The sequence below is a fragment of the Prionailurus viverrinus genome, unplaced genomic scaffold (assembly GCF_022837055.1).
Source record: "Prionailurus viverrinus isolate Anna unplaced genomic scaffold, UM_Priviv_1.0 scaffold_45, whole genome shotgun sequence".
Lineage (NCBI taxonomy): Eukaryota > Metazoa > Chordata > Mammalia > Carnivora > Felidae > Prionailurus > Prionailurus viverrinus.
The window spans coordinates 3,743,130-3,768,725 of NW_025927610.1; the positions used below are offsets into that span (position 1 = coordinate 3,743,130).

The 25,596-nt window shown below is 60.1% G+C and overlaps 4 protein-coding genes across 7 annotated transcripts in view; 2 read left to right on the forward strand and 2 right to left on the reverse strand.

Annotated features, from left to right (window-relative positions):
* Window positions 1-692: 692 nt before the first annotated feature.
* SLC49A3 (solute carrier family 49 member 3) lies at window positions 693-12,021 on the forward strand. Of its 3 annotated transcripts, XM_047847278.1 has the most exons (11): window positions 757-895; window positions 2,194-2,314; window positions 3,966-4,124; window positions 4,309-4,522; window positions 4,684-4,760; window positions 5,761-5,898; window positions 6,036-6,152; window positions 6,895-7,047; window positions 7,289-7,446; window positions 7,673-7,782; window positions 8,341-12,021. In XM_047847278.1, the coding sequence occupies exons 2-11, from the start codon at window positions 2,267-2,269 to the stop codon at window positions 8,511-8,513; spliced, it is 1,347 nt and encodes a 448-aa protein (XP_047703234.1). In that variant the 5' UTR covers window positions 757-895; window positions 2,194-2,266; the 3' UTR covers window positions 8,514-12,021. The 3 variants fall into 3 exon arrangements, with proteins under 3 accessions (XP_047703236.1, XP_047703233.1, XP_047703234.1); XM_047847280.1 differs by lacking the exon at window positions 4,309-4,522 and having other exon boundaries at window positions 693-895; XM_047847277.1 differs by lacking the exon at window positions 2,194-2,314 and having other exon boundaries at window positions 693-895.
* Window positions 9,430-13,449, reverse strand: MYL5 (myosin light chain 5). The gene is made up of 8 exons (XM_047847349.1): window positions 13,322-13,449; window positions 12,509-12,563; window positions 12,226-12,333; window positions 11,963-12,038; window positions 11,076-11,180; window positions 10,487-10,565; window positions 9,819-9,867; window positions 9,430-9,531 (listed from the first exon to the last, which is right to left on the reverse strand). The coding sequence occupies exons 1-8, from the start codon at window positions 13,447-13,449 to the stop codon at window positions 9,430-9,432; spliced, it is 702 nt and encodes a 233-aa protein (XP_047703305.1).
* A 2,367-nt stretch (window positions 13,450-15,816) lies between these two features.
* ATP5ME (ATP synthase membrane subunit e) lies at window positions 15,817-18,002 on the forward strand. The gene is made up of 4 exons (XM_047847345.1): window positions 15,817-16,515; window positions 16,728-16,782; window positions 17,346-17,444; window positions 17,930-18,002. Exons 1-4 carry the CDS (start codon window positions 16,480-16,482, stop codon window positions 17,953-17,955), a joined length of 216 nt encoding a protein of 71 aa, XP_047703301.1. The 5' UTR covers window positions 15,817-16,479; the 3' UTR covers window positions 17,956-18,002.
* A 740-nt stretch (window positions 18,003-18,742) lies between these two features.
* The window catches only part of PDE6B (phosphodiesterase 6B), a 35,051-nt gene continuing 28,197 nt past the window's right edge, over window positions 18,743-25,596 (reverse strand). Inside the window, exons 14-22 of one of the 2 annotated variants that reach the window (XM_047847243.1) lie at window positions 25,279-25,388; window positions 25,007-25,094; window positions 24,567-24,667; window positions 24,319-24,426; window positions 23,673-23,736; window positions 23,275-23,349; window positions 22,051-22,134; window positions 20,634-20,790; window positions 18,743-19,774 (exon numbers count right to left, since the gene is read on the reverse strand). In XM_047847243.1, the coding sequence (XP_047703199.1) occupies window positions 19,713-19,774; window positions 20,634-20,790; window positions 22,051-22,134; window positions 23,275-23,349; window positions 23,673-23,736; window positions 24,319-24,426; window positions 24,567-24,667; window positions 25,007-25,094; window positions 25,279-25,388 (849 nt within the window). In that variant the 3' untranslated portion in view covers window positions 18,743-19,712. The remainder of the gene's footprint in view (window positions 19,775-20,633; window positions 20,791-22,050; window positions 22,135-23,274; window positions 23,350-23,672; window positions 23,737-24,318; window positions 24,427-24,566; window positions 24,668-25,006; window positions 25,095-25,278; window positions 25,389-25,596) is intronic. The other variant, XM_047847244.1, reaches the window with a different exon arrangement.

Consider the following 25,596-nt stretch of genomic DNA (forward strand, 5'->3'; position numbering starts at 1 on the left):
AGGAGGCCGGCCCACCACAAGCGTGTTCTGTGGGAGAGACAGCAGACACCCCCTCCTCTCTGCCTTGCAGCCCACTCTGCCCCAGCTGTTTCCTCAGTTGCAAACTGCAGACAATAACCGGATGGGGGAGGCTGAGTGCCCCCAGGTCCCCAGGCCCTTTCCCTGGGCAGGCCAGGCTAGCCTTGGACCCTGCCTTCCTCCTGGGCAGCACCAACTCTGCCCAGTCCCCTGGTTCCTGCTCCCAACAAGGGCCCAATCTAACGCCTCGTCTGGATTCGAGGCTCTTGGCAAACTGACCCCAGCCTCCTCTTCCACTGGCCTCCTGCCGCTCCTTGTAACTTGTTTGGACGGCAGCAATTGGGGTGGGGGGAAGTGTAGGGGACCCTTCCACAACCCCTTTCAGGAAATGCGGACCTCGTGCCGGGCAGAGTTACTTCATGGGTGCCCTCTCCTGTACCCACCCGCGTGGGCGTGTCCGCCTTGCGACCGCACAGAGGCCGTGACCTCCTTCGCCCCGGCGAGGGGACTTTGTCCCTGTTTTTGTGGCAGACACTTCCATCCTGGCCAACGGAGCTGGGTCCAACTTCATGACTGGTATCTTTCCCCCTGGGCGGAGCAGCGACCGCCGTCCCTCGGGGCGGGGACTGACCCCGAGCGCCCCGTCCCGCCCCGCCCCGCCCCGCGCGCCTGGCACCACCTTCCGGGGCGGTCCTGGCCCGGGCGCCGCGTTCCTCAACCCGCGCGGCGGGAGCGGCGGGCGATGGTCCTGCCCGCGGGGGACCGGCCGGGGGCCGACGCGACCCAGGCCCTGGGCGCGCTGTGGGACTACCGCGTCTACGCGCGTCGCTGGGTCTTTCTGCTGGTGCTCAGCCTTCTCAGCTTCTCCAACGCCACGGTAGGGGGTCTGGGGCCGCCTCCGTCTCCAATGCCCCGGTGCGGGGGTCTGGGGTCGCCTCCGTCTCCAATGCCCCGGTGCGGGGGTCTGGGGCCGCCTCCGTCTCCAATGCCCCGGTGCGGGGGTCTGGGGTCGCCTCCGGGCGGGGGCGGGCGGCCCGAGCTGGGACCCCGCCTGAGTCGGCGCGCTTCGCACCTTCCAGTGTCCCGCTGCACCCAGGGCGGGGTCGGTGTGCACTATGGGACCGCTGGGAGTGGGGGCGCCGGCGACCTCAGCGCGCGGCCGTGGGACCAGAGGCCCTTCTCCCCACTGTGGCTGCACGGGGAGTAAAGCTGGCATCTGTCCTCCAGACAGCCCAGCCTGGGTCCTGTGACCTGTGGTGGTTTCGAAAGAGTCCCTCCATTCCTCAGGAGGAGGTGGGGGTCACTGTCATAGCTGGAGAGGGGTCTTCCTCTGGAACACCCAACGTCTGGCTACAGGCCTTCATGATCTGGCTCTTGCCCTCCCTCTCCAAACTCCCCACCCCAGTCTGCAAGGCAGGCAGGGCTCAGCCGCCTTGCTTACCTGTGCCCTGGAGCCTTCACTGGGTTTCTGACTCAGTATGCGGGACCCTCACAGGGGGCCTTCCTTACCTGTGTGCACAGCCTCTCCACAGTTCCCCAGCTAGGGTCCCCAGTGACCCGTTACCTGTTCTAGAATGGTTCCCACTGCTGGCAGTGACCCTGCCCTGGAAACCCACACAGAGCAGAGACCGGAGACCGGTTGAGCAGTGAGAACAGGGTCTACCACTTACAGGGGCTCAGCTCCCCAACCTGCTTCTCTCCAGCTCACCCCTGAGCCCTCAGCTGTTCTGCGCAGCGGTTTGGGCCCCTCTTTCCCTAGCCCGTCACGTACAGCGGGCTCAGTGGGGGTGAACTGAGTGTGGGCAGACACCTCAGGGAGGTGTCCAACCACTCTTGGATGTTATTCCAAACTGATCAGGGCCTTTTGCCTCTTTTCCTTGCTGACTGCGTGTGGAGAGCCAGCCCTGTGCTGGGACCAGGTGGCATCCATGGCCTGGGCTGAAGTCTGCTGTGACTCTGGAAACCTCTTTTCTCTATGGGACTCTGCACAGTGGCTTGTCGGCCAGGTGCTTCTAGCTGCTAGGAAGCCGGAGCTGGCTTTGGGCCCAGCGGTCTGAGGACACAGCCCCTAGAACTGCTCTGATGACTCTGAGAGGGGACGGGTATCATGAGTGGCCTCGAGAAGTCCCTTGGACACTGAGGCGGTATCCTGCTGCACTCTCCTTTGGTCCACAGATCGTTACGGAGCAAGCAGGACTCTCATCGGGAATTATGGTCCCTGCTCTGGTCACCACGATAAACACCGACCATGAGGCTAACCCCAGCCATGTCCCCTCGTGGACTTGTCTGCAGCCAGGTGACCACAGCTCTATGGTTCTGAGAGGGCAGTGTCAGAGGCAGATGGAACGGTGTCTGGAGTGAGGTCTGGGTGGCCTCAGAGTGACCCAAGGAGGCAGCCTCATGGTCTGGGCAAGAGCCAGCACGTGGGGCATCTGTCAGCACACTCAAGGGATACAAGGAGGCACCCGGCAGGGCTGGAGTGGCCTGAAGGGAATTCTTGTATGCAGTGGAGATAAACTGTTGTCCCCATGTTGCCTTGCACAGTTTAGACCTGTCTCTGCCCTGCCAGCCACAAGCTTTGGGGAGGAGCAAGGAATGGGCTCGGCTCAGCAGGGCGGGTTTGGAGCATAGACCCCGCGGTTTGTCTTTGCTGGATCAGTTGGGCAGGAACAGGTCTTTTTCTGAACCTGGAAGATCTGTCCTCTGTTCTGTCCTAAAAAGGGGGGGTGGAAAAGGAAGAAAAGGCAGCTGTTGCCTAAGTTCTCTGTCATGTGAGACTTTGTGGTCAATGTCTGTTTGGGTCAGCAAGCCTGGATCTCACTGGCCTCACCACGGAGGGTGTGGTCTGGGGCCAGCCCCTGCATTTCTGGGTCTCTCGGATTTGCAGTGATTGTGCACTTTGAATTGTGCTGCCCTTGTCTTTGGTCCATCCCTGGCCCATCTCCCCTCTCCCACCTGCAGTAATCCTTGGAGAGCCCCTCCTCCCCTCTTGCCTCACCCATGCAGGGGTCTCAGCTCTGCCAGGAAGGTCAGTGGTCTTCCCCACTGACCCAGTCGAGCTTAAGGTCTTGCCTTAGGTCTGCTGGCCGAAGGTCTGTGGAGTTGAGTCCCAGCACTTGACAGCACCTACAGCTGGGAAATGTCACCTGTCAGGGAGGGCCTCACGTCCCAAACACCTGGGTCTCCTGTAGGACAGGTGGGGCTGGCTTTGGGCAGGGCCAGCGCATAACCCAGGTGTTTCCACCTGGGACTCCATCACTGAGTTTTCAGACAAGCTAGAGATACCTTTTGGGCCCCTTTCTGCCGCCCCCCCCCCCCCCCCCCCGCCCTCCCGTGGAAACGTCCCTTCAATGGCTGCAGGCCCACCCAGCCTCCTACCCTTATCCATCTGGGTATTCACCACAGGCACCGAGTGTCCCCCCCGATGCGCTCCTCTGCCCAGCCAGTCTGGGCCATCTATACATCTGTGCGACTGGGATGCCAGGGTCCAGACCCCCTCTTCTACCCTGCCAGGCTCCAGTGCTGTCCAGTACCCGGTCTAGGCTTCTTCATGCCCATGCACTGTGTAGAGCTCCCCTTCCCCCTTCAGACATCTGCCTCTCACTGGCAGCCCTCTGGGCTTTCTCCTTAGAGGGTCAGTCTTGGTAGGGCTTACGATCCTGCAGGCTCTGGCCGGATCTTCAGCCTCTGTCTCCCCCCCCCGCCCCCGCCCCCCCACCGGACCGTGCCTGCAGGATGGTGCTGTTCTGCATCCCGGGCACACTGTCTGACCCCCCCCCCCCCCAACCTGGTGCACTCCCTTGGAGGTGACTGGATGAAGACACTGGCCCTTACGGGATTGCCAGGCACTTTCTCTCCCTCAGACTGGCTGGCTGAGCCTGGGACAGTGGGTGGCTATGGTGTCCGTGGCACCTGCCCCATGGGCTGACGCCAGCGTGTGTCCACAGCTGTGGCTCAGCTTCGCACCCGTGGCCGACATGATTGCCCACCACTTCCTCCTCTCCACCGAGCAGATCAACTGGCTTTCGCGAGTCTACCTCGTGGTGTCCATCCCGTCCGGCGTGGTGGCCATCTGGGTTCTGGATTCTGTTGGGCTCCGCTGGGCAGTGAGTCAGACCCCATGTGAGGGTCAGCTCTTGAATGGGGCAGGGTCCTCGAGTGAGGGCTCGAGAGCCATTGCTTCCTCTCTGGGGATCTCCAGGCAGAGCCACTGGGGTGGCAGGGCGGAGGGCAGGGTGCTGGGCCGGGAGTCCGGGCTGGCCAGGCAGCGCTCCAACCCCATCCCTGCAGACCATCGTGTGCGCATGGCTGAACTTTGCCGGGAGTGTGTTCCGAACCTTGCCCTTCATGGTCGGCGGGATCCAGGACCCATTTGCCTTCCTCATGGGTGGGCAGAGCCTCTGTGCCCTGGCCCAGACCCTGGTCATCTTCTCTCCGGCCAAGCTGGCTGCCTTGTGGTTCCCCGAGCACCAGCGAGCCACGGCCAACATGATTGGCACCATGTGTGAGTGGCGGGGGGTGAGGCTGATGGTCTCCCGCGGCTTAGTGAGAGGGTCCTGCCACCTCTGTGCTGCCAGCTCTCAGAGAGCAAAGGGCTCTGCCTGTGGGCTGGGGACCAGGCCTGGCCACGGCTGAGCTGACATGTGTCTCCATCTGTCCATCCAGCAAACCCCCTGGGCATCCTGGTGGCCAACCTGCTGTCACCTGCCCTGGTGAAGAAGGAGGAGGACATCCCCATGATGGTGAGGGAGCTCATGAGGTACAGGCACACGCGTGTGCCTTTGCGTGCGGTGTGTGTGTGTGGGCATGATGGGCTCGCGTGTGCACACACGTGTGTACGTGAGTGTTTGTGTGGAATGTGTGCACGAGCCGGTGTGAGTATGCACCTGCCCCTCCCTGTGGCCACACCAGCAAGTGGCCCCAGTGCACGCGGGATTTCTCCACATGTGCGAGGCCTAGGCACCTCGTCAGACACAGCTCTAGGGACCAGGATGTTGGTTTCCTTGGTGGGGAGAGGCCTTTGGTGAGCTGAGGGGCTGACTGGAGCAGGAGGCAGTGTTTATGGGGCGGGCCGGAGAGGGAGACCAGGGACCAACAAAGGCCCTGAGGTGGATGTGAGGTTGAGGGGTAGGGGTTGCAGCCAGAGGCCAGCGTGTCTGCCGTGGAGGGAAGGGTCAGCCAGGTGGTAGGTGGTTGCCATTGATGTGATGGAAACCCCGGGGGTGTCTAGGGGGAGAGCGATTCAACCTGGCCCAAAGACTCGGGGAGCCAAAGACGCGGTTGCAGCGTCCAGGCGGGGCGTTGGGACTTCGGTTGGGAGGGGCGGGGGGGGGGGGGTAGCTCAGGCCAGGTTGGGAGAGGCGAGGGGCTTCCAGCTGTGCAGCCAGGTAAGTGTTGGGGTCATTCACAAAGGCAGGAAGGAAGGTTCAGTTGGCAGGCGGATGGGTGAGTCTGGGGCTAAGGTTGTCACCGAGGAAGTCATCTCTGTGTGACATTTCGAAAGCCAGGGCTCCGGATGAAGCAAAGCCGAGCAGACCCCCCGGCTTGCCTTTGTCTGCCTAGGGATGGCCGGTGGGGGTGGCTAGCAAGGGGGGCCGTGTGCCACCCGGTGCCCAGAGCGTTGGACGTGAAGCCCTCGTGTGCATGTGCACGTGTTTGCGAGGGCCTGCGCACGCACACATACTCGTGTGCTCGCAGACACACTTGCACACGCACGCACACTCACGTGCACCCTCTCCCCAGCTGGGCATCTATATCATCCCTGCCGGCATCACCTGCCTGCTGGCCACCGCCTGCCTCTTGGAGAGCGTGCCCCCCACCCCACCCTCCGCCAGGGCCATCCACTCCACCTCAGAGAAGTTCCTGGATGGGCTGAAGCTGGTCGGTGCCGTGGGATCCCGGGCTGGGGTCATCGGGGTGGGGAGGAGCTGAGGAGGGAAGGGGGTCAGGACAGGCGCTGTCGGAGCCTCTGCATGTCCTGCGGGAGCTCCTGTGCTGAGCGGCGCCTTCTCCCCCAGCTCTTGTGTAACAGAGCCTATGTCGTCCTGGCCGTGTGTTTCGGGGGCGGCATCGGCATCTTCTCCAGCTTCTCGGCCCTCCTGGAGCAGGTCCTTTGTGTGAGGGGCTACTCCAACGTGAGTGCTGCCCCACCCTGGCCCTTTCTCCTGCTCAAGGGTGGGGCTTGGGGGCCATTACTGTCACCCTGAAGGCCGTCTGCCTCTGCCTCCATCAGGTGGCCCGGGACCTCCCCAGTGCTGCATTTCCACACCTAGACAGGGTAACCTCCTGTTGTGGGTGGTATTGAGATGCCGCGTGTGAAAAGTTGTGTCAGGTGCCAAATACAGTCTGAGGATGAGTGGTGGCCCTGAGGAGGGGATGGTGGCAGTGCCCAAGTGGCCTGGGATTTTGTGTGTGCTTTCCGCTATCTTTCCCAGTGTCCCACCCAGGATGGCTTCAACCCTGAAGGGCCGAAGGGTCCTCTTCTGATATTTGGAGATTGGAAAGGCCTTGCTCTGCTCATAGCATCTCTGGCCATGCCCTCCCCCGTCTGGCATCAGCCCTGGGTGTGGGATTCAGGCCTGGCATGTTCCCAACTCATGAGGGGCCCGTGGGCACTGAAGGGTGTCTACAGCAACCAGGCCCTTGCCTTTAGCAACTGTTGAGTTCCCGGGGCATGGCGACACAGGAAAGCGGCGCCTCCAGTGGAGGACATGCTACCCCTCGCTCATAGCTGATCCTACAGCTGAGCCTTCCCTGTCACCCTGCCATGGGCCTCTTGGTGATGGTGTGTGTCTTGAAGGTGAGTGCCTCCTCCTGGGGCCCCGGTGTCACTGTGCCCCAATGATGGGGTGCCCCCCACCCCCTCTTCCCCTCCAGGAATTTATAGGCCTTTGCGGGGCTCTCTTCATTGTGTTTGGGGTCCTGGGGGCCCTGGTTCTCAGCCTGTATGTGGACCGGACCAAGCTCTTCACCGAAGCTGTCAAGATTGGCTTCTGTCTGACCTCCGTGGTCTGTGTGGCCTTTGCTCTGGTGAGAGTCGCCTCGAACCAAGACTACCCTACAGTGGTGGGAGTGGGGTGCTCTGGGGCAGGGCAGCTGGCAACTGGGTCAAAGCAGAAATTTCGACCTTCTGCCCACTGGAGTGGTCCCTGGGCGGGATGGGCTCCCCGGTCCCCTGACCCTGTCCCCCGCTCAGCTCAGACAGGGTGCTGGTACAGGGCCTGGCTGGGTCTGGGTGACCCATCCCTCTGTGTGGCTCACTGCCCCCTAGGTGTCTCAGCTGCAGGGACAGACCCTCGCGCTGGCTGCCATCTGCTCACTGCTTGGCCTCTTTGGTTTCGCGGTGGCACCCATTGCCATGGAGCTGGCCGTTGAGTGCTCCTTCCCTGTGGGTGAGGGTGCGGCTGCGGGCCTGATCTTCGTGCTGGGGTGAGTGTCGGTCCCTCTGCCACTTCCCTGGGACCCCAGAGACCCTCCCCTCACCCCACTCCAGGCTACACAGTGGGTCACCTGCACGTTCTGAGCTGCGTGCAGTCCTGGGCTGGCTGCTGGGGTCCACGCTGACCGGAACAGCACGCTGCCCTCAGAATGACCGACGGCACTGAGAGCAGTGAGTGGTGCCTGGGGCAGGGCTGAAGGCCTCGTGGCTGTCTAGGCAGGCCGAGGGCGTGCTCATCATGGTCCTGCTGACTGCCCTGACCGTGCGCCGTGCGGAGCCGTCTGTCTCCACCTGCCAGGATGGCCAGGGCCCACTGGACTGGCAGGGTGAGTGCCCCGGCCTGCATGGGACCTCAGGGCCTAGCCCCCCCACCTCCGGCCCTGGAAACTCCCTTCCACGGGCCCCTTCCTCTCGGCATCTTTTGCTCTCCTTGGCACGTGCAGGGCACCCACAGGGCTAGGGCGGGGTAGAGTTGGAGGGCAACAAGGCCGACCTTTCCCCACCAAGGCTTAGGATGGTGGGTGCAGCCCTGAGGCCCTGATGAAAGCTCAACTTTTCAGCCCACGTGAGTTGTTTAACAATGAGATCAGGGAAAGAGAGAGCGAGGCAAAGAGAGGAAAGAGAGAGAGAGAGAGAGACAGGGGTGAGGATGGCCACGTCCAGGGACCCCATGCCGTTGACCTTGGATCTCACCACACCTGGGTCTGTGAACATGCCCTCAGGGCCCGTTGGATGCTGGGCAAGATCTGTTTCCAGGTCACTCTCTGGTCATGGCCAGTGGGGTCCGCGGGGGCTCTGCCAGCCGTGTGGCTACTCTGGGTCCTGTGTGGGGAGCTTGGCTGCTTGGGCCAGCCTCAGAACAGAGCTGGGTTGTGTCTCCCCAGTGTCCATGCTGCTGATGGCTGGCCTCTGCACCCTCTTCAGCTGCTTCCTGGTTCTCTTCTTCCACACACCATACCGGCGCCTCCAGGCTGAGGCCAGTGCGAGCTGCTCCATCCAGGAGGACATGTCCCCTGTGACCGTGGACCGCGAACCCCACCCGGCAGCCACCCCCTGAGGCATCCACACGACCTCCGGCACTGGCGCCCTAGGAAGCTCGGGGCCACTCATCCCTAGAGCTGTTCTCCTGGCCCCGCCTTCTTGTTCCTGGGAGCCCTGAGCCCCTGGAACCCTCAGGACTTGCAGAGATGTCACAAGGGTCCCTGACGAGATCTGGAAGCTAAGAGAGCAGTTAGCGCATCAAGAAGTGGTTCTGGGGACATGAAGGGGAGGCCAGGAGAGACAGGCTTTGGTCACAGGGTGACAGCTTCATGCAGGTGCCGGAGGGACTTGGGGCAAGGCAGGGTGGCCCAGAGAGGACCCTGTGGCTGTGGCAAGAACTGCTGGTGCCGTGCGACAAGCAGACACCCCAGTGGCCAGGCCAGACCCAGGGTGGCTGGTGCTGGAGCAGCGTATGGGAGTGGACCTAGCAAGAGAGACAAGAGCCGAGGGGGACATGGAGGGATTGGGGGCCCTGGGGGCCCCTAGCATGACCGAGTCTGGAGTCGACTGTTGTGAGAAAGGCCGTGTTTGGGGGATCCCAACCCGTAGCTTTACTCAACCTCTGCTGACCACTGAGTGGCCTAATGCCCTGGGATGAGTGCTAGCACAGCGGGGGGGGGGGGGGGGGGGCAGGCTGGGTGGGGAGGGGAAGCAGAGGGAGGACCCCACAGGCAGATGCTCCCACCCCAGCAGGCGCTTCCCCTCCAGACTCTCCTAGTTCCAAGCAAACACTCCCACCCACAGTGGACCCTCCCCACACTCTCCCTGCCAAGGCAGACACTTCCCCCACCCAGGCGGAAGTTCCCCACCTGCAGACTGTCCCACCCCCAGGTGACTCGTCCTCCTCTCCCTCTGCAGACACTGGCAGGCAGGTTTGTGGGTTCATGTTTATTGAACTGGCTGCAGCCCAGGTGGGGACGGGGCCATGCCCCTCACTCCTCCTTCTCCTCCCCGTGGGTGAGCACGTAGCTCAGTGCCTTGTAGTCCAGGTTGCCTGCAGCATCGATGGTGGCAAACTGGAACATCTGGTCAACCTGCAAGCCCGGGTGGTGTGGGGGCGGGTCAGGCCCAGGGAAGAGGCGAAGGAGCAAAAAGGTCCTCGGAATTACAGGCAACTCACTCCAGCCAGCTCCCAGTGTTGTTTTTGCTTATGGGGAGCCAGGGGTGGGACCAGGGCCCAGCCACTGGGTGTCCTGCCCACCCTGATGGTGCAGCTTCTGGAGGCCCAGGGAGTATCCCCCCTGGAGCCCAGAGGGCCGCACTGGAGCTGCACGGAGGGCCATGGGGGAGGGGGTGGGGCGGGGGCGGAGTGGACCGTTACCTCTTCAGCGGTCATCTTGTCTGCCTGAGACATCAACAGCCGCTTGATGCTGAGGACAAGGAGGGAGAAGCCAAATTAGGCTGCTCTGAAGAAAGGGACCATCAGCAGAAGAACCAGAGGGGTGGCCCCAGGGGAGCCCCGTGACTTGGCTCTTCTGTGTGGGATGCCTCAAGGGGGGGACGCTCACCCTCTAGTCCCACCCACTCACAGCGCAGGTGTCTTTTGGAAGCCTGGCTCTAGGGGGAGTCCTAGGCACCGGGGAGTGGTCACTGGGAGTCCTTCCTGACACTCGGGTCACTACCCCTTGTGGGGGCTCCATCTGCAGGGAGGAGACTGAGGAGGGATTAGAGGCGAGTGCCTGGCACACCAAATGTGCCCACTCCCAGTGCTTGGCTGATGTAGCCCTCAAAGGGGGTTGAAGACCCAGTGATCGTACAAGTGGCATGACCAGCTGGGTTACTGGGTGCCCTGGCCTTGGTGTGGGTAGGACTGGTTTTGCCCTCAGTTACCCTGAGGGACTTGGGACCTTGGGACAGGCAGCCCAACACCTGGACCCTGGGGCGGGGTGGGGGGGGGGCTTGGCGCCCCTCAGGAGAGATGCCCAGGCTGGGGGGGAGGGGCTTGGTGCCCCTCAGGGGAGACACCCAGGCGTTTGTGACCAAACTCACTAGTCCTTGTTGATGCTGCCTTTGCCTTCAGGATCCAGCATCTTGAAGGCATTCAGGATGGTCTCTTCGGCATCCGTACCTGCCCACAAAAGGCCTTGAACCAGGGGCTTTTAGGGCTCCAGTCCTGCTCCGGGCCATCCCAGAGCCTTCCCACCTCCAGCTCCTGAGCGCCTGGGAGACTCTGCAGCTCCCACCCTGAGGGGACTGTTCTGGGGTCCCTGGAGTTCTACCCACCCTGAGGGGACTTTTCTGGGGTCCCTGGAGTTCTACCCACCCTGAGGGGACTGTTCTGGGGGTCCCCGGAGTTCTACCCAGGCCCAGAGGTGGAGCGAGTGCTCAGCGAGTGAGGGACAGAGGCTGTCGCCAGTAGGCAGAGGGGAGGTAGGCTGGGCGTGTGGCCCACAGATGTGGGTACCAGAATGCTAGGCTTTTCATCAAATTGGAACATTTGGATTTTTATGTGAAATGCCTGGGTTTGTAAGTGTTAGGAGCTAACGAAATACAGATGGCTTTGGCAGACTGGCCTGAAGGCTGCCCCTGGCCAGGGAGAAGCCTGGCTCCATGGTGCTCCCCACCCCATGGTTCTCACCCGTCAGCTTCGCCCCAAACATATTCAGGAACATGGTGAAGTTGATGGGTCCCGAGGCCTCCTTGAGCATGGCATCCAACTCATCATCCTTGACGTTGGTTTTGCCTGTCGCCAATACAAGACCGGGGACGCTGGGTAGGAATGTCACACTCACCCTGGCTGTTCTTGTTGTTGATGTGTCTGCTGTCCCCACTGGCCTCCCAACTCCATCATTCTCCAGGTGACCCCAGAATCAAGTTGGGGAGACCATAAGGAGGGCAGTGAGCAGATGGGGGGGACACTTGGCCCAAGGGTGGTGGGGTACAGGTTCTGCACGTCAGCATAACCCCAAAACCTGAGCCCCGGGGAGATGGACTGTTGAGGAGGAGGAAGAGGCCACGCATGGGGTCCAGGGAGACTGTGATCTTACCTGGGTGTAAGGGGGCCCAGAGGAAAGAAACCTACCTGTCCTCCCCTGGGACTGCCTCAGGCTGAGAACATGGCCCCAGATGGGAAGTTGAGGGGGAAAGGGCCAGTCTTTGGCTCTTTAGAGGAGCATAAGTTGGCTCCACATTCTCTCCCGGGTCTGTTTCTGGGCTTCCTTAGCATGCCTGGGGGCAGGAGGGCAAGCCTCCCCATGCAGTGGTGTCCCTCTGGGAGGTTGGCCCTTCCCTGGAGCTTTGGTCCCAACCCCCCCATCCATGATGCCTGTGCTTGGGCATCTAGTGATGCCCTGGCCAAACCAGAGAGGGATTTCTCCCCCAGGGGAGACCCGGCCCACCTCCTCATGGCCCATGGGACGTGGGATGTCAGGTCAGGCTGTAGGGCCCAAGTGTAGAGCAAGGCTCTCCAGGGCTGGAGGACATTCTGAGGTGGGGTGTGGCGGGGTTCTGCCCCACGGCACATACCCAGGGAGGCATAGGTGTCCTTCAGATCCTCCTTGTCAATAAAGCCATCTCGGTTCTGATCCATCAGTGTGAATGCCTGAAACCGGAGCCAGGGTCACTAGGTTGCCAGGCCAGCCACACCATGTCAGGACAGGCATCTACTCTCATTGGCTCTGGAGCGAGGCTCCCATAGGGTCTTTGGGTCACCTGCCTTATGATTCCCAGGGGGCCCCTGATCAGGAGCTTCTGGGTGGAGGGGACCTGGGACAAGAGCAAAGCCTCACCTCCTTGAACTCCTGGATCTGGGTCTGCTCGAAGTTGGAAAAGACGTTGGATGATGCTCTCTGGGCCCGAAGGCCCCCCCCTTCCTTCTTCTTGGTCTTCCTGCTGGCCTAATGTGAGAAACAGCAAGGCTGAGGGTCCTCCAGGCTGGCATTTTGGAAGGCAAGGCAGAGGACGCAGGGACTATAGCACCAGGGGCTCCGGGGGAACCCCAAGCCCGGGTCCCTGGGCTGGGATGGCTGTAGGCGCCTGGTGTGGGTGTGAGGAGCCCTGACAGCACAGCACCTGCAGCTCTTCTCGAGCTTTGCCCTGCCATCCAGCCAGGAGGAACCAGCTGGGCCTGAATACCCAAGGAGCGGATGGGTTGTGCAGGTGGCCAGCAAGTGGGTGGGGCTGTTCTCGGGACCCTGCCAGGGTGAAGGCCCGGGCCCTCGTCTTTCAGCCCCAGACCTGCATGGAGACGGCCACGGAGCACAGATTTCCTCCCCACTGCACACACCCTCACACATGTAAACAGACTCAACTTGTGTGCGTACACACACACACACACACACCCCACACGCTTGTGCAGGTGACGCAAGTGTACATAGTCACAATCGCACACTGTGCATAAACACACACACACTCACACTCGCTCCTGCCCCAGTGGCCTACGGGCCACACTCACCATGCCTAGGTCTGCCTGATGCGATGGTCTGTGCCCTCCCTGCCTAGGTCGCCTGTCTTAAGCTCCTACCCAGTCCCCCAGGACACTTCGGGCTCCGGCTGCCGCTCCCTACAAGGGCAGGCACAGGGCTACCCTGGGGACTGGACAACTGCAGAGTGAGCTTTGGCAGCTGGCGGGTGACTCAGATGCCCATCCTGCCCTGCCCAGCAGGGCCCCCAGGTTTCCAGGCACCTCCCCACTGCCCCTGACCCAGAAGCTTTTGTTCTCCTGTTTTCTGTACATCTCCAGGGCCACCTACATGTGGACCAAAGACCCGGGAGCTATGGGAACTAGAGGAAGGAGCACCTTTCCTAGATTTGCACAAAGTTACTGTGAGTGGCCTTGGGGGCTGGTCACCATGCACTCCTCGAGCATGTTGTGTACACCCTCACCTATCTGCCTCGGTGGCAGATAAGTCCCAGGGCCCCGTCCCCATGGCAGGGAACTCCTTGCCTGGAACACAGTGGGGATAGCATTTCTGGGATGAAGGGCCATCCACATGGGCTGGGCCCTGGGCCATTACTCGGGCAAGTTTCCCCCCTATATCGGGGCCCAGCAGGCAGAAGCTGGGGAGGGCACACAGGTGCCTGTGAATGGTGCCAGGTACCAAGGTCACCACAGAATCAGGGGCTGGATGTCCTGGTCCTGGGTTGAGGGGAGTGAAGGTCAGGGGTGGGAAAGGACGGGGGTGGGGTCTGTAGGCTGAGCAGGGGGAGGGCGCTTGGTGGCCGAATGAAGTGGGCAGGCAGGATTCTGCAGTTCCACACCTGGGGAACAAGCCCTCAGAGCCCCTGTGCCTGCACCCAGTAGGGAAGCACCAGCTGCAGCCAGTCTGCGGGTGCGTCTGGGAACCACATCACATGTGAGTGCCACTGTAGCAGGGGTCCTGCCCCTTGGGGCACACACCTTCCATCACGTGACACCCCTGAGGCGATCCCAGGGGCAGTTCACTGTTGGTCTCCACTAAGTATGAGACAACAGACACTGTGCAGAACCTAGGGAGGCGTGACATGCCTGGGCGGGGGGGGGGGTACTTGGGGGCTTCCTGGGGTTCTGCCTGGAGGACTCCCAGAGGGACAACCTGTCACTAATGTGGGAGACCCAGGCAGGGCTGCACTCTCAGCTGGGCAGGGTCTGACCGTGATGCCTGGGGAGACCCTAGCAGGGCTGCAGGAGTGGGGACCACTGCAACGAGAAGGGAAGGCATGTAGGATCTGTGCTCAGAAGGCCCCTGATGTGAGGAAGGCCAGAAGACACTGGCAGGGACCCTGGGGAGGTTTCCTGGGCTGGTAGCACTAAAGATAGCCGTGGAGTCTGGCTCCTGGGAGAATATCGGGATTCAACATGGACAGCTGGCCCTGACAGGTGCAGGGGCATCAGCAGGCGGTCCCGGTGTTCTGAGCCAGGTGGGAGCCCCCTCAGCCTTCAGGAAGGGCCCTGGACCAAAGGAAGTCTCCCTCAGCTTTAGGGGTCTTCCCCGGGCAGCCATGTACATAGGGCACGTGTGCCTGTGTGTGCCCTCCACTGGTCCCCTCCCCGTCTCCCCCGCCCCACTGGAAGCTACTGGTATGTGCTCCCTACCAGCACTCTGGCCTCATCTTCAGCCCAAGAGACATTTATTTTTGATTCTGGAAGCAGGAGTTGCTGAGGAGTCCTGTTTATTTTAAAATCCAGGGAAGGGAAAACACACTCATCACCCGAGGTCATCTGCCTAGCTGTTCAAGGGGGTAGGGGTGTGCACTCTGGATTGCCGCATGGCATGTTGGTGAAAGAGGGTTATTTTGTGCCTTGTGGGGTCAACATGTGTGTACAGTCTCCTCAGGGAGCAATGAGGGGGCTTGGGAAGGCCCTCCCCCCACCCCAGGCCAGGCAGAAACACCAGTGGAGGCATCAGGCAGAGGTCTCAGAGTCCTTAGAGAAGAGCCTGGTGACCCTGTAGGATGGGCCTCCTTATTCCCACCGCCATCCCAGGAAACAGCGCAGGTGATTTTCCAATTTCTCGGCTGGAGTCCCAGAGCCAGGACTCCAGAGCAAGCTGCCGAGCCAGAAGGGCCTCCCTCCATGCAGATTTACTGAGCACCTGCTTTGTGCCCTGGAGTTTTAGCCTCTGCATTCCATTCTCTTTAGATTTATAGTTAAGCTGTCTTTGGAAACAGAAGGGTATGGAAGAGTAGGGAAAAGTGGGCTCCCTCCATCGTATTGGGGGCCCTAGTGAGCCCCAAACTCTGGTTCTCAGGGAGCTTCTGCCTGGATCCGTGCAGGGCCCAAGGGGGTGAGTGGTCCTCCTGTCAGCCCACCCCCACCTGATTGCCTTGGGAACCATGTATCCGCACAGCCAGCGCTGTTGGGAGGCTGGCTGGCTGGTCACCACTGCCCCATCTTTGGGCAGTCTCTGCACAGCTGCAGCTGACCTGTCACGTCTTCACCAGGACTAACCACAGAAGTGGGGGAAACCGGCTACTCTGAGGGGGACAGAGTAACTGGCAGGTTACCCCCTACCCGTCCCACTTAAGCAGCAGAAGTGGGAGAATGAGGGCCCATCTGGGGGCTCTGTGGACCCAGGGGCCCTGATTGAGGTGGACCTTGGAGCTTCGAACTGCAGGGTCCGGAGGGCAGCAGTCAGGGAGCAGGTCTGCTAGCTCTCAGGAAGACCCCAGCCCCCTGTGCCGGAGAAGCTCCTGCTCTGCTCTGCTCTGCCAGGGGACTGGGGACTGAGACTGGGGGCGGGGGGTGGCTGGAAGGGGCTCCCAAGGCAGTGCCGTCCCAGCAGGGGGTTCTGAGGCCACCATAATCAGGGAGGCCTGAGTGCAGAGGGTCTGGCCACAGCCCCCGCCCATCCCCCCCCCCCCCCCCCCCCCCCGCAAATGCGCGAGGAGCCTGGGGACCAGGGGGCCAGCGCTCAGGTCACACTTAGTACCTAGACCCGGTATTCCCTGTCCAAAACCTCAAACCCCTTTCCCGGCCAAGGCCCCCTCCCAGTCGGTCCTTGAGGCTGACCTGGGACAGCCAGGGACCTGGACAGGCCTGGGCGGGGCTGCAGGCCGCACTCCAGCCGCCCGGCGTGCGTGGTGGTGGGCTCATTCCCCGACTTTCCAGGCCCTGACGGGAGAGCCCTGGCAAAGCAGGAGGATACGGTGCCATCTATTTTACACTTTGTGACTTTGACTTGTAGTTTTCAAATATTTGGACATATAATGGGCGGGCTCGATTGCTGCTCAACCCGGCCTGACAGCGTCCGGGGCTGCAGGAGACGTGGCGGGAGGCCAGCGCCTCACACCCAAGACAAGAATCACCCGCGCCGCCCAGCCAGAACCCGCTTGCTCGGCAGTCGCGCACGCGCAGCTGGTCGCGAACAGCGCGCCCGGTGACTTCCCCGCCCGGAGCGGTCGCACGCCGTTCCACCTCCGCCCACCGGGGGGCGCAGCGGTGCCCTTGCTCGTCGCCAACGGCGCATGCGCTCGCCCTGGTACGCTTTTACGTCTCCGCGGCTCTCCGAGCCCTTGCGGCGTCCTCCTCGGATTGTGCTTCCGGCGTGAAGGTTACCGACAAGATGGTGCCGCCGGTGCAGGTCTCTCCGCTCATCAAGGTGACTAGGCTTTGCGGCCGTCGCCGCGTGCTCGGCTCCGTGTGGGCTCCGCGTGCGCGACCTCAGGGAACCCTGGGCCCGCGCCCCGCGGGTGCGACCTGCCCTCCCCCCTCCCCGCGCTCCCCAGATCCCCGCCCTGCGCTTCCGACCCCGCCGCGGGCTGGGACCCCCACCGGACCCTGACCCCGCCTCTGACGGCCCTTTCCCCGCAGCTCGGCCGCTACTCCGCCCTGTTCCTCGGCGTGGCCTACGGAGCCAAGCGCTACAGTGAGTGACCGCGGGCGGCCGCGCCGCTGTCTCGGCCGACGGCAGAGGGGGCGCTGGGGCTTCTCAGAGCCTGTTGGGGCTCCCCAGGGCCGTCTGCTAAACCCCAGCGAAGGGCGAGAAGGGGGGCAGAGTGGGAGGCGCCAGAAACCCGAGCGGACGCGGCAGGTGTGTGGGTTGATTTGGGACCGGCTCAGGCGGTCAGGACCCCAAGTGCATCCTGATGCAGGGCAGCCCCCGGGGAACAGAAAAACGGTGAGTTCCAGTTGGCACGTGGTGCCAGGTGGGTGTGGGAGGAGTGCTGCGGTCTGACGCGGGGCGGCCTCTGGCGACCTGAAGGACTGGGCGAAGTACGAGCCGGGGGCAGCGGGGACCCTGCAGCTGCCCTCTGGGTTGGGTTCCCTGCGGAGCGGCAGCGGCAGCGGCAGGCCTTCTACATCGAAGTGCAGGGTGGGAAGTCGAGGCATCGGCATTCCCAGTGCACCCGAAGAGACTGAAGCCCCGCTAGGCAGCGTTTCAGTGAGGAAGTTCAAGTGTCTCCCCACCTTCCCGTTTGCCTTAAACAGGCTACCTGAAACCCCGGGCGGAAGAGGAAAGGAGGATAGCCGCTGAGGAGAAGAAGCAGCAGGATGAACGGAAACGGATTGAGAGAGAGCTGGCAGAAGGTACTCGAATTAGTGCATCGTACAGATTTGCCCTCCGCCCGATTTTAGACACACAGTGCTGCTTCGCGGGGCCCCACTGCAGAGGGAGAAGCCCCCTCTTTTCATCCAGCACCGGCCCAGTGGGTCCTGGGGGTGTGTGTGGGGGGGGGAGGTGGAGCAGAGGCGTGGGTGTGGGGACATGATGACACCTTGCCTTTGGTGAGGCTCGGGTCCCTGGGCCTTAGAGGTTAGTTGTCTGGGAATGTGACCTGGTGGTGCCACCTGAGACGGGCCCACAGGACCGGAACCAGGCACACCCATCCCGCTGACTGCTCTGGCCGGTTCCAGTGAGAACATGCGGGCACAAGGAAGACCAAGGACAAGGCTTTAAGCAGAGCGTAGTCGGGCTGCACCGTAACCAGATACTGGATGATGTTGAGCTGAGATGGTCTGTTGGGATCGCCTGAGGCTGTAATAACACGTATGTTTTCTTTTGAACCTTTCAGCCCAAGATGACAGCATACTAAAATGAGCCTGCCTCGCTGGAAGTGTGGATGAATAAAATTTTCTTTCTTGTTATGTGATGCTCTCCTGGACTGTCCCCGCTTGTCTCATTTCTGGACTTGGGCTTGGTTTATGTGCAGTGGGAGTGGGGATGGGGAGGGGGAATTCAGAAGAACTGACTAGCCATCACAGACTCAGGATGCAGTGCACAAATGAGCCTGTGAAACTCCTCCACTTCTCTTGGGCATCTGGGGGGGGGGGGGGTGGCCCAAAGGGAGCAGGTTATAGTAGCGACACAGCCAGCTTGGGTGCTGTGAGTGCTGCTTGGTCTTTGCTAAGCCCTAGGCCACCCGTTGGGTGGGCCGTGCAAGTGTCAGGTTGGGACCTGGATCTCTACCCCCCTGTCGTGAATCCTCTCCTCGGCCCACAGGAAGGCATGTGGCCGCCCCGGGACCCGACTGGGGTGCTGCACAAGCTTGTTATCGGACTCAGGCTCTTGCCGAGCTGATAGCCGGGTCCTGCCCCTCCTGGCTGTGCCCCTTCCAACCTCTGAGGCCTGGTATTGGAATGTTACTATTTCCCAGTCACAGGACTTGAGCAGATTTCCCTAGGCTTTGAGCCCAAATTGCATTGGTAAGACGAATTCGTTTGCAAATGTGAGGAGAAAATGAGAAGCAAGCATATAAACACTTTAAAGCCTTGGTTTTAGTTCCGGCGAGGTTTGAGTGAGGCCACCGCAGCTCCTCCTGACTTTGGCGGGATCTGTTCCAGTGTGGCCAGCTGGTGCTGAGTCCCTCTGGAGGAGCGCCTGGCCCTAATCGCAGGCGGTCACCAGGTGTCACTGCTGAGATGGAAACTACCTCCATCTGTGACTAGATGGCTTGGTGGGGGTTGCTCCCCATTCTCTCTCCCCACCTACCCCATGAGCTCTGGAGCTCTGGGAGAGGGCTTGGGTGGCATCTGAATTGGCCTTACAGCGACCAGTCTCAACCTGCAGCTGAGAGGAGGCGTTAAGTGTCTAGTGTCTGGGGAACAAATGCTTTGGAGTTCACATTATAAGGACTTCAAGTTAAAAGCCCTTAATTTCTACCAGATAATCGGTACCTGTTTCAAATGGGAGTAGTGTTCTGTTTGGGTGTGGCTATGCCAATTCATAAACATTAAGGGAACCCTCACTCGTCCAGGAGTTGAGCAGACCCTAGGCATGGCAGTGTGCCCCCTGATCTCAGGGTCTGTCAGCGCACCTCTGTGCACAGGGCTGTTAAACGTATTTATGCACAGGTCACTTGTGTCTGATCACTGCCTCACTCATGGCCTTGAGCTTTCTGGCAGAATTTTCCAACAGGTCACATGTGATGTGCCTGTAATTTCTGCCGAATTAAAACAAGGGTGATGTATTTTGTTTGTATTCTGAATTTCTGGTCCTATTTTCCCTTAAACCTGATAGGCAATGGTACCTATGTATCTTACTTGCCCATACACACATAAATGTGCAGTCGTGAATGTTCTCACCCAATGCTTTCAGACACAGTTCGCAGACCCTTTCCAAAGATCTCTGTGGTCTTGCTATGTACCCAAAAGATGGATGAGCGTAAGGTAGGCTAAAGTGTTTAAATTATTCATCGTTGACTTTCATTTATAAAAACGCAAGCCTTAAAAAAAAATTCAAAATATTCAAAATTGTCTTCAGTCACTTCGTTGGGCTTCCTAACCTGTAGCAAAGGGTTAGAGGTGGAGTCCCAGGAGGTGTACGGATGAAAGAGCGGTCCGAACCCCCGGAGCAGCTCACAGGATGCAGCAGGTTGAAGACTTGGGGGCGGGGCCGCCATTGCAAATCTCTGTGCCCCCTGCAAGAGAAAACAGACGCTGAGTGAGAACCGTGTGCACTGGCCTTGCTCCTTCCCTTCTGCCCCGTGTCCTCTACCAGCCCTGCAGGATGAAGGGCAGAGTGTGGGACCTGCGGGGAGCCTAAGCCGATTAGTCTAGCCAGGGCTCAGCCTTTCTTATCTTAGCTCTGGTGACACTTTCAGTTCTGCCGCCCCCGCCCCCCCCCCCAACCCTGAAACAGTCTTGTTTACATTGGTTCCCTCCCCATAGCAGGAAATCGCAACAGAAGTCCCAGAGCTGAGGTGGCCAAGCACAGGCAACAACTTCGGGGATTCCATCTTGGGGGTGTGCTGACTCATTGCGATGAAGCCACATTCCCACAGCAAGGGGAGGGGCGGGCAGGAAGGGTGTCATGCACACTTGGCTCTTTTAGCTCACTTTTTTTCTTTTAATTTTCTTTGTTTTTTAAATAGCTCGCTTATTTTTTAAGGTCTTCTGTTTTGTTTCTGAGGGTAGCGTGGGAGTAGAGGTAGATTTTCTGAGTTAATTAGGAGGGAACTGCAGCCTGATGGTGGAAGAAAGACCTGTTGAGAGTTCACGATGTTTGGCTGGGATTTCCTCCCCTTTACAAGGGAAGTGACATTCAGTTACTTCATTAGGGAAAATGAGTGTTCCTGGCTAGAGACACAAGGAGACCTTCCAGTCTGGGAGTGTTGGGTGCACCGCCTGAGCAGGGCCGATCCTGAGGGATGGCCGCCCCTGCGGCGAGGAACCAGAGCACGCCAGCCTTTTCTTGAGACTTGACTCTGGTCTTTAACTCCATCTCTTCATACACTTCAACGTGGGGACTAACCAAGTGCCCGCCCCCACAGCCCAGACCTTTCTTGACTGTCGTCCTCTCCTCCTGTTGCTGCTTCTCCTCCTCCAGGGCCTTCACTTTGGCCTCGTACTCATCAGCCAGAGCCTTCCACTCCTTCCTGTTGTTCTGTAGTCGGTCGAACATGGGCAGGATCTCCTCGTGGAAACGGGAAAACTCCTGGACAGGGAATCAAGAAGTTGCCCACACCGCCTGACTGTTCCTGGGCCGCTGGGGCAGGTGGTCTCCCCACGTCTTGGCCCTTGCTGGCACCAGCCTGTCCCCCCACCACCTTGCCCCACTCCCCCAAGAGGAGAACCTGGGAGGGGGTCTGCCTGCCACTGAGACGTCACTTTCCCAGCAAAGCCTTGGAAATGGAGAAGATAGGATGGGGAGATGTGGGGTATGAATGCTTATGGCACAGATGAGGCCCCCAAGAATAAAATAGAAAATAACAATGGCAGAAGGGGAGTCCCTTGGCAGAGGGAGTGGGAACACGGGGGCAGACAAGCAAGTCCTGAGGCTCCTTCTCTGGTCTCTTATGCACACATCACCCATGTACACATGTGTGCACACACAAACACACATACAATCTATGGAGCATGTGGATGGACTTGGGGAAGGCAGTGGGAGGGGAGCAGTGTAGTGGGGCTGTGACCTGTGACCTTCAGGACTGGGATGTACATCCTGGTCCTGCCTTCCTTCCCAGGACTTATAGCCCCAATGAGGGGGTAGCAAAGGGAGATGGTGTTTCAGTAAAGGGGAGCACAGGAGCTGTGGGGGTCAAAGGGGGGGGGGTGGGACTGGTCCAGTCAGGGGTGGCTTTACTCAGAACCAACCTCCTCCTCAGAGCGTGGGACCCTGCAGCCCCCCGGACCAGATGGAGTGGAGTCCATGGGCATGTGGGCATCACTTGCGGGGGGGGGGGGGCTCTGACTGCAGAACCCTCCCCACCCCCGCCAACATACTCCCTGGCCAGTGACGTCACAGCACATGTCTTCAGCACAGTGTCCCACTGTCACTTGTGCAACATGTGTTTGCTGGGCAAGGAATTCCTAGCTGTGACAGGTGGACCCATCCCTGTCCTCCTGGGTTCACAGGCACTGAACAAATGCACCCACAGATAAACTGCAGTCAGTGCCCTGAAAATAACATGCAGGCCACAAGTGGGGCTGCCTTAGGGTCTTGGGAGAGCACATTTGAGGTGAGACCTGATGGAGAGCAGGAGGACCCTCCAGAGGGAGGAAGCCAGTGGGTAAGCATGAAGTGCTTCTGAGGGGCTGGCTAGGTGAAGGTGGGAAGGTTCTCCTTGGGGTGACGCTGAGGATTTCAGATTTTAAGTGCAAGTCTGAGGAGATAGGGGCTGTGGCAAGTCAGGCCATTGGGTGAACCCACACCAGTCCCCTCCTCCTCCTGTGAACCTAGCCAGGCCCTGCTCACCTTGTACACGAATGTGCACACAAAGTCGATGAAGCCAACTTGTAGTTTGGGGAGCTCGGCTGCCTTGTTCCGGTCCATCATTGGCTTGGTTGGGGGGGGGGGGAGCAGAGACACTTTCTCTGAGCCCACAGGACTCACTCAGCCCCACCCAGCTTGGATGAACATGTCCACAGAAATACAGATTAAGCAGTGTCCATGGGATGAAGGTGAAGCCTCTGGCCTTGGGGCCTGGCCTGCCTTGATAGATGCTGGCCCTTGAAAGGAGACAGCTAGGACATCCCTGTCCCTTCTGAGCCATCTAGTAGTTCCAGGGCTAGGTCCACCATGGTGCTCCCAGTTCCCTGTCCCCTGAGCCCCTTTCTCCCAGGCCCCTGGGAGCTATCCATGGTGCTGACTCAAGACCTGACCAGAGACCCCTGGGGGGCAAAACTCAGATGCCTCTGGAGGGGCTGTCCATACTGTCCACACACTCCAGACTGCCTGAGTTGGCCCTTGCTAGTCTGTTCTTCATAGCTACCCACTGTCTGAAGCTCCATGTGGCAAGGGTGAGTCATACAGGACCTAGAGGCCTGGCCCCCAAGGGACTTGGCTGGTTGGTCAGGATACCCTTACCTGCAGTCTGTACCTGGCCCCAAAGCCTTCTCAACCCCATAGGGTTGAGACAGCTACTCATTGACTGGAGTTGACTTTCCATTTCTTCCACATGCCTTTTGGACAACACTATGCTTTCCTTATACCCTTGGTTCCTATGCAGGTGCCATTGTAGTCTAGCAGCACATTCCTGGCCCCACATTGCTGACCCGAAGATCTCAGCATTGCCCATCTGCCACGGTGTGGGCCCCTGGGCTGCAGCCACTGGCTCCCTCTGGCACCGTACTCTTCCCAGTTGAAGGCCTTTCTGGAGCACCTCACAGCTTGGCTGAGGTTCTGTAGAGCTTCCTAGGCCATGGAGGCTCTGGGTTACGGGCCACAGCCTGCTTCTACCAGCTTTGATAATGGCTTTCCATCTCTGCATGGGCACCACAGCTTTATCCAAACCCTATTATTTCTATAACTTTACCCATTTCCCGAGTCACCTAATTTCACACTCAGCTCATGTCACATGACCCCACAAAGTGAGACTGAGGTCCCAGGACCCCCAAATCCCTGGGAGTCCCCTGTTTCCACTAAGTGAGGCCTGAGTTTCCCAGGGACCACAATGGGGATTCTGGAATTAACACTCACAATGGGCTGCTGATCCAGAACTGTCCTTTCCAAGTCACCTTGTTCCCAGAACTCAGCGGCCACCAACAGAGCTACCTGGGAGGTACGTAAAAGGCAGTCATCCTGTGGAGCTTAGTGCTTGGTCAGAGAATGACCAAGGAGGCTCTTGCCTGGAGCCTCTGTGTCCTCAGTCTTCTCTGCCCCAGACCCTCTGGGATCCCCATTCTTCAGACTAGGCCTAATACACAGTGAGCACATTGGCACTTTCCAATATGGTGGCTGCTGGCCCATCCCCAGAGCAAAGGGGCAGCCCTCAGTGCTACTTGCAAATGAGGGCTCTGTCCGCCTATCTCAGGCTTCCCCTAGATGCAATCCCAAGAGGCACTGACAAGAGGTGGGGGCCCTGCATGACTTCTGACCTTGCTCTGGACTTCCCAGGGCTTGGTGATGGCAGACAGGTCACACGCCGTCATCATCATGGCCCTGCAGGGAGATGGAGCTCCAGGCATGCCCAGACTGGCCTCCCTCCCTCCCCTCCACCTCCACCTCTGGGCACAGGTCCGAGCTCCAGAGTCCTTCTAGTAGTAGGCATCTTACTGTACACACACACTTCAGCCCACCCCCCTCATACTCCACCTCTCCCTCCTTCTTGCAGCTACAAACTAAAATCAACAAATATTTATCAGGCAGCCTCTAAGTGCCCGTGATTTACAGTTTTCTTTGGTGGATCTCTGGGATAGGCCTGGGGGAGGACTGTAGTTCTGAATCTCCATTTTGTACATGCATCTGTGGAGGTTCATAAGATAAGTAAAATACTGCCAAATCCACAAACTAAGGAAATGGACTGTCTGACCCCAAATCCTGTACGGTCTTCCCAGAAAAGGAGGAGCAGGTTAGATGGAGCATTTATTTTGACGTGTCAAAGCCATTTAGAGATCAGCTGTTCTTGTTGCAGGTCATGGGGGTGGGGGGTGGGGTGGGGTGGGGTGGGGTTTCCTATCTTTGTCCCGGGAGGTTTGAGGATTAAGCAGGGCAGAGATGGCCCCTGTCTCCCCCGCTGCTCACATGACTATCTCCTTCCGCGTAGTCTCCAGGGACAGGTACTCCACCCAGCTCTTCCTGTCCTCGTAGTTCTTAGACTCATCCACAATCTTCTGGAACATCGTCCTCTTCCTGAACCCCAAGAACAAAGAGAGAGAGAATCGACCCCCAGCCCCTCACTCCACCCCTGAGCCAGGACCTCCTCCTAGGGGTCCCTTGGGTCTTCCCAGAGCCCCTGGCCGACGCCTCCCTGCAGGGAGGGCGGCACGCACTTGAAGTAGAGCGCCAGGTCCGTGGCGATGATGGCGATGTCCATCAGGTGGATCACGTGCTCGTGCTGCCGCCGGTTCAGGTTCTGGTAGATGTTCAGGGTCTGCGGGAAGGGGCTCAGGTGGTAGAAGCGGTCCGCCTGTCCCCTCCCCCTCCCAGGATCCGTCCATCTGTCCCTCGCACGTTGCTGGCCTGCTCCTCCCCCTGGGTCGTGGGCACCAGACCCCGGTGGCCTGGCTCGCTGACCCCTAGCCGCGGCCCTCCCCTCCTTGGCCTGAGGGCTGAGCTCACCCGGCCCTGCGGTGGGTGCTTCACCAATGACCCTCCTCCAGCCCCCCGCCCCCGCGGGATACCGAGGTGGGAGGGGCCAGGGGTGCAGGCGACGGTCAGTGGGTCAGTGGGTGGAGAAACGCCCTGAGTGAGTAACTAACTGGACACGAACCTCCTCTGAGAGCAGGAACTTCCCGAACTCCAGGTGATGCCGTTCCAAAATCGAGGAGCCATGGAGCTTGGCTAAGGGATTCTGGGATCTGTTACAGAGGTTTTACTAAAATGAAACTTTGGTCAAAAGCCCCCAGAGTGGCTGGTTGCGGCTTCTAGGCTTCCTGTCCTTCCCCTCCCTGCCCCTCAGCCAGCTGTAGGCAGGCACCTCCCGTGGGACCCCTTGACAGATTCTTCTGCTCAGCCCCCAGGGCGCCCAGGCGAGCCACCTACTTCATCTGGTACAGGTTGTTGGTGCCACGGTGGTCGATGTCGTGGCACAGGCCAGCGGTCACCATGGCGAAGGCCTCTAGGTCTGTGTAGTAGCTCTTGAGTTTGCCGGTCTGAGGAGACAGGCACCTACAGTTCTGCAGCTCAGCTCTGTCAGCCCCCTCGCCCACCCTCCCTTCCCTGGGCCGGGGGTGGGGGGGGGCAAGCAGGATGGGGGGGGAGCTGGGCCCTCCCCAGACTTGGTGTTCTGTACCTATTTCCGGGGCTGGGGGTGCACACCGGTGGGAGGGGCTTCCACTTCCTCTCCCCTCTGCCCTTGAA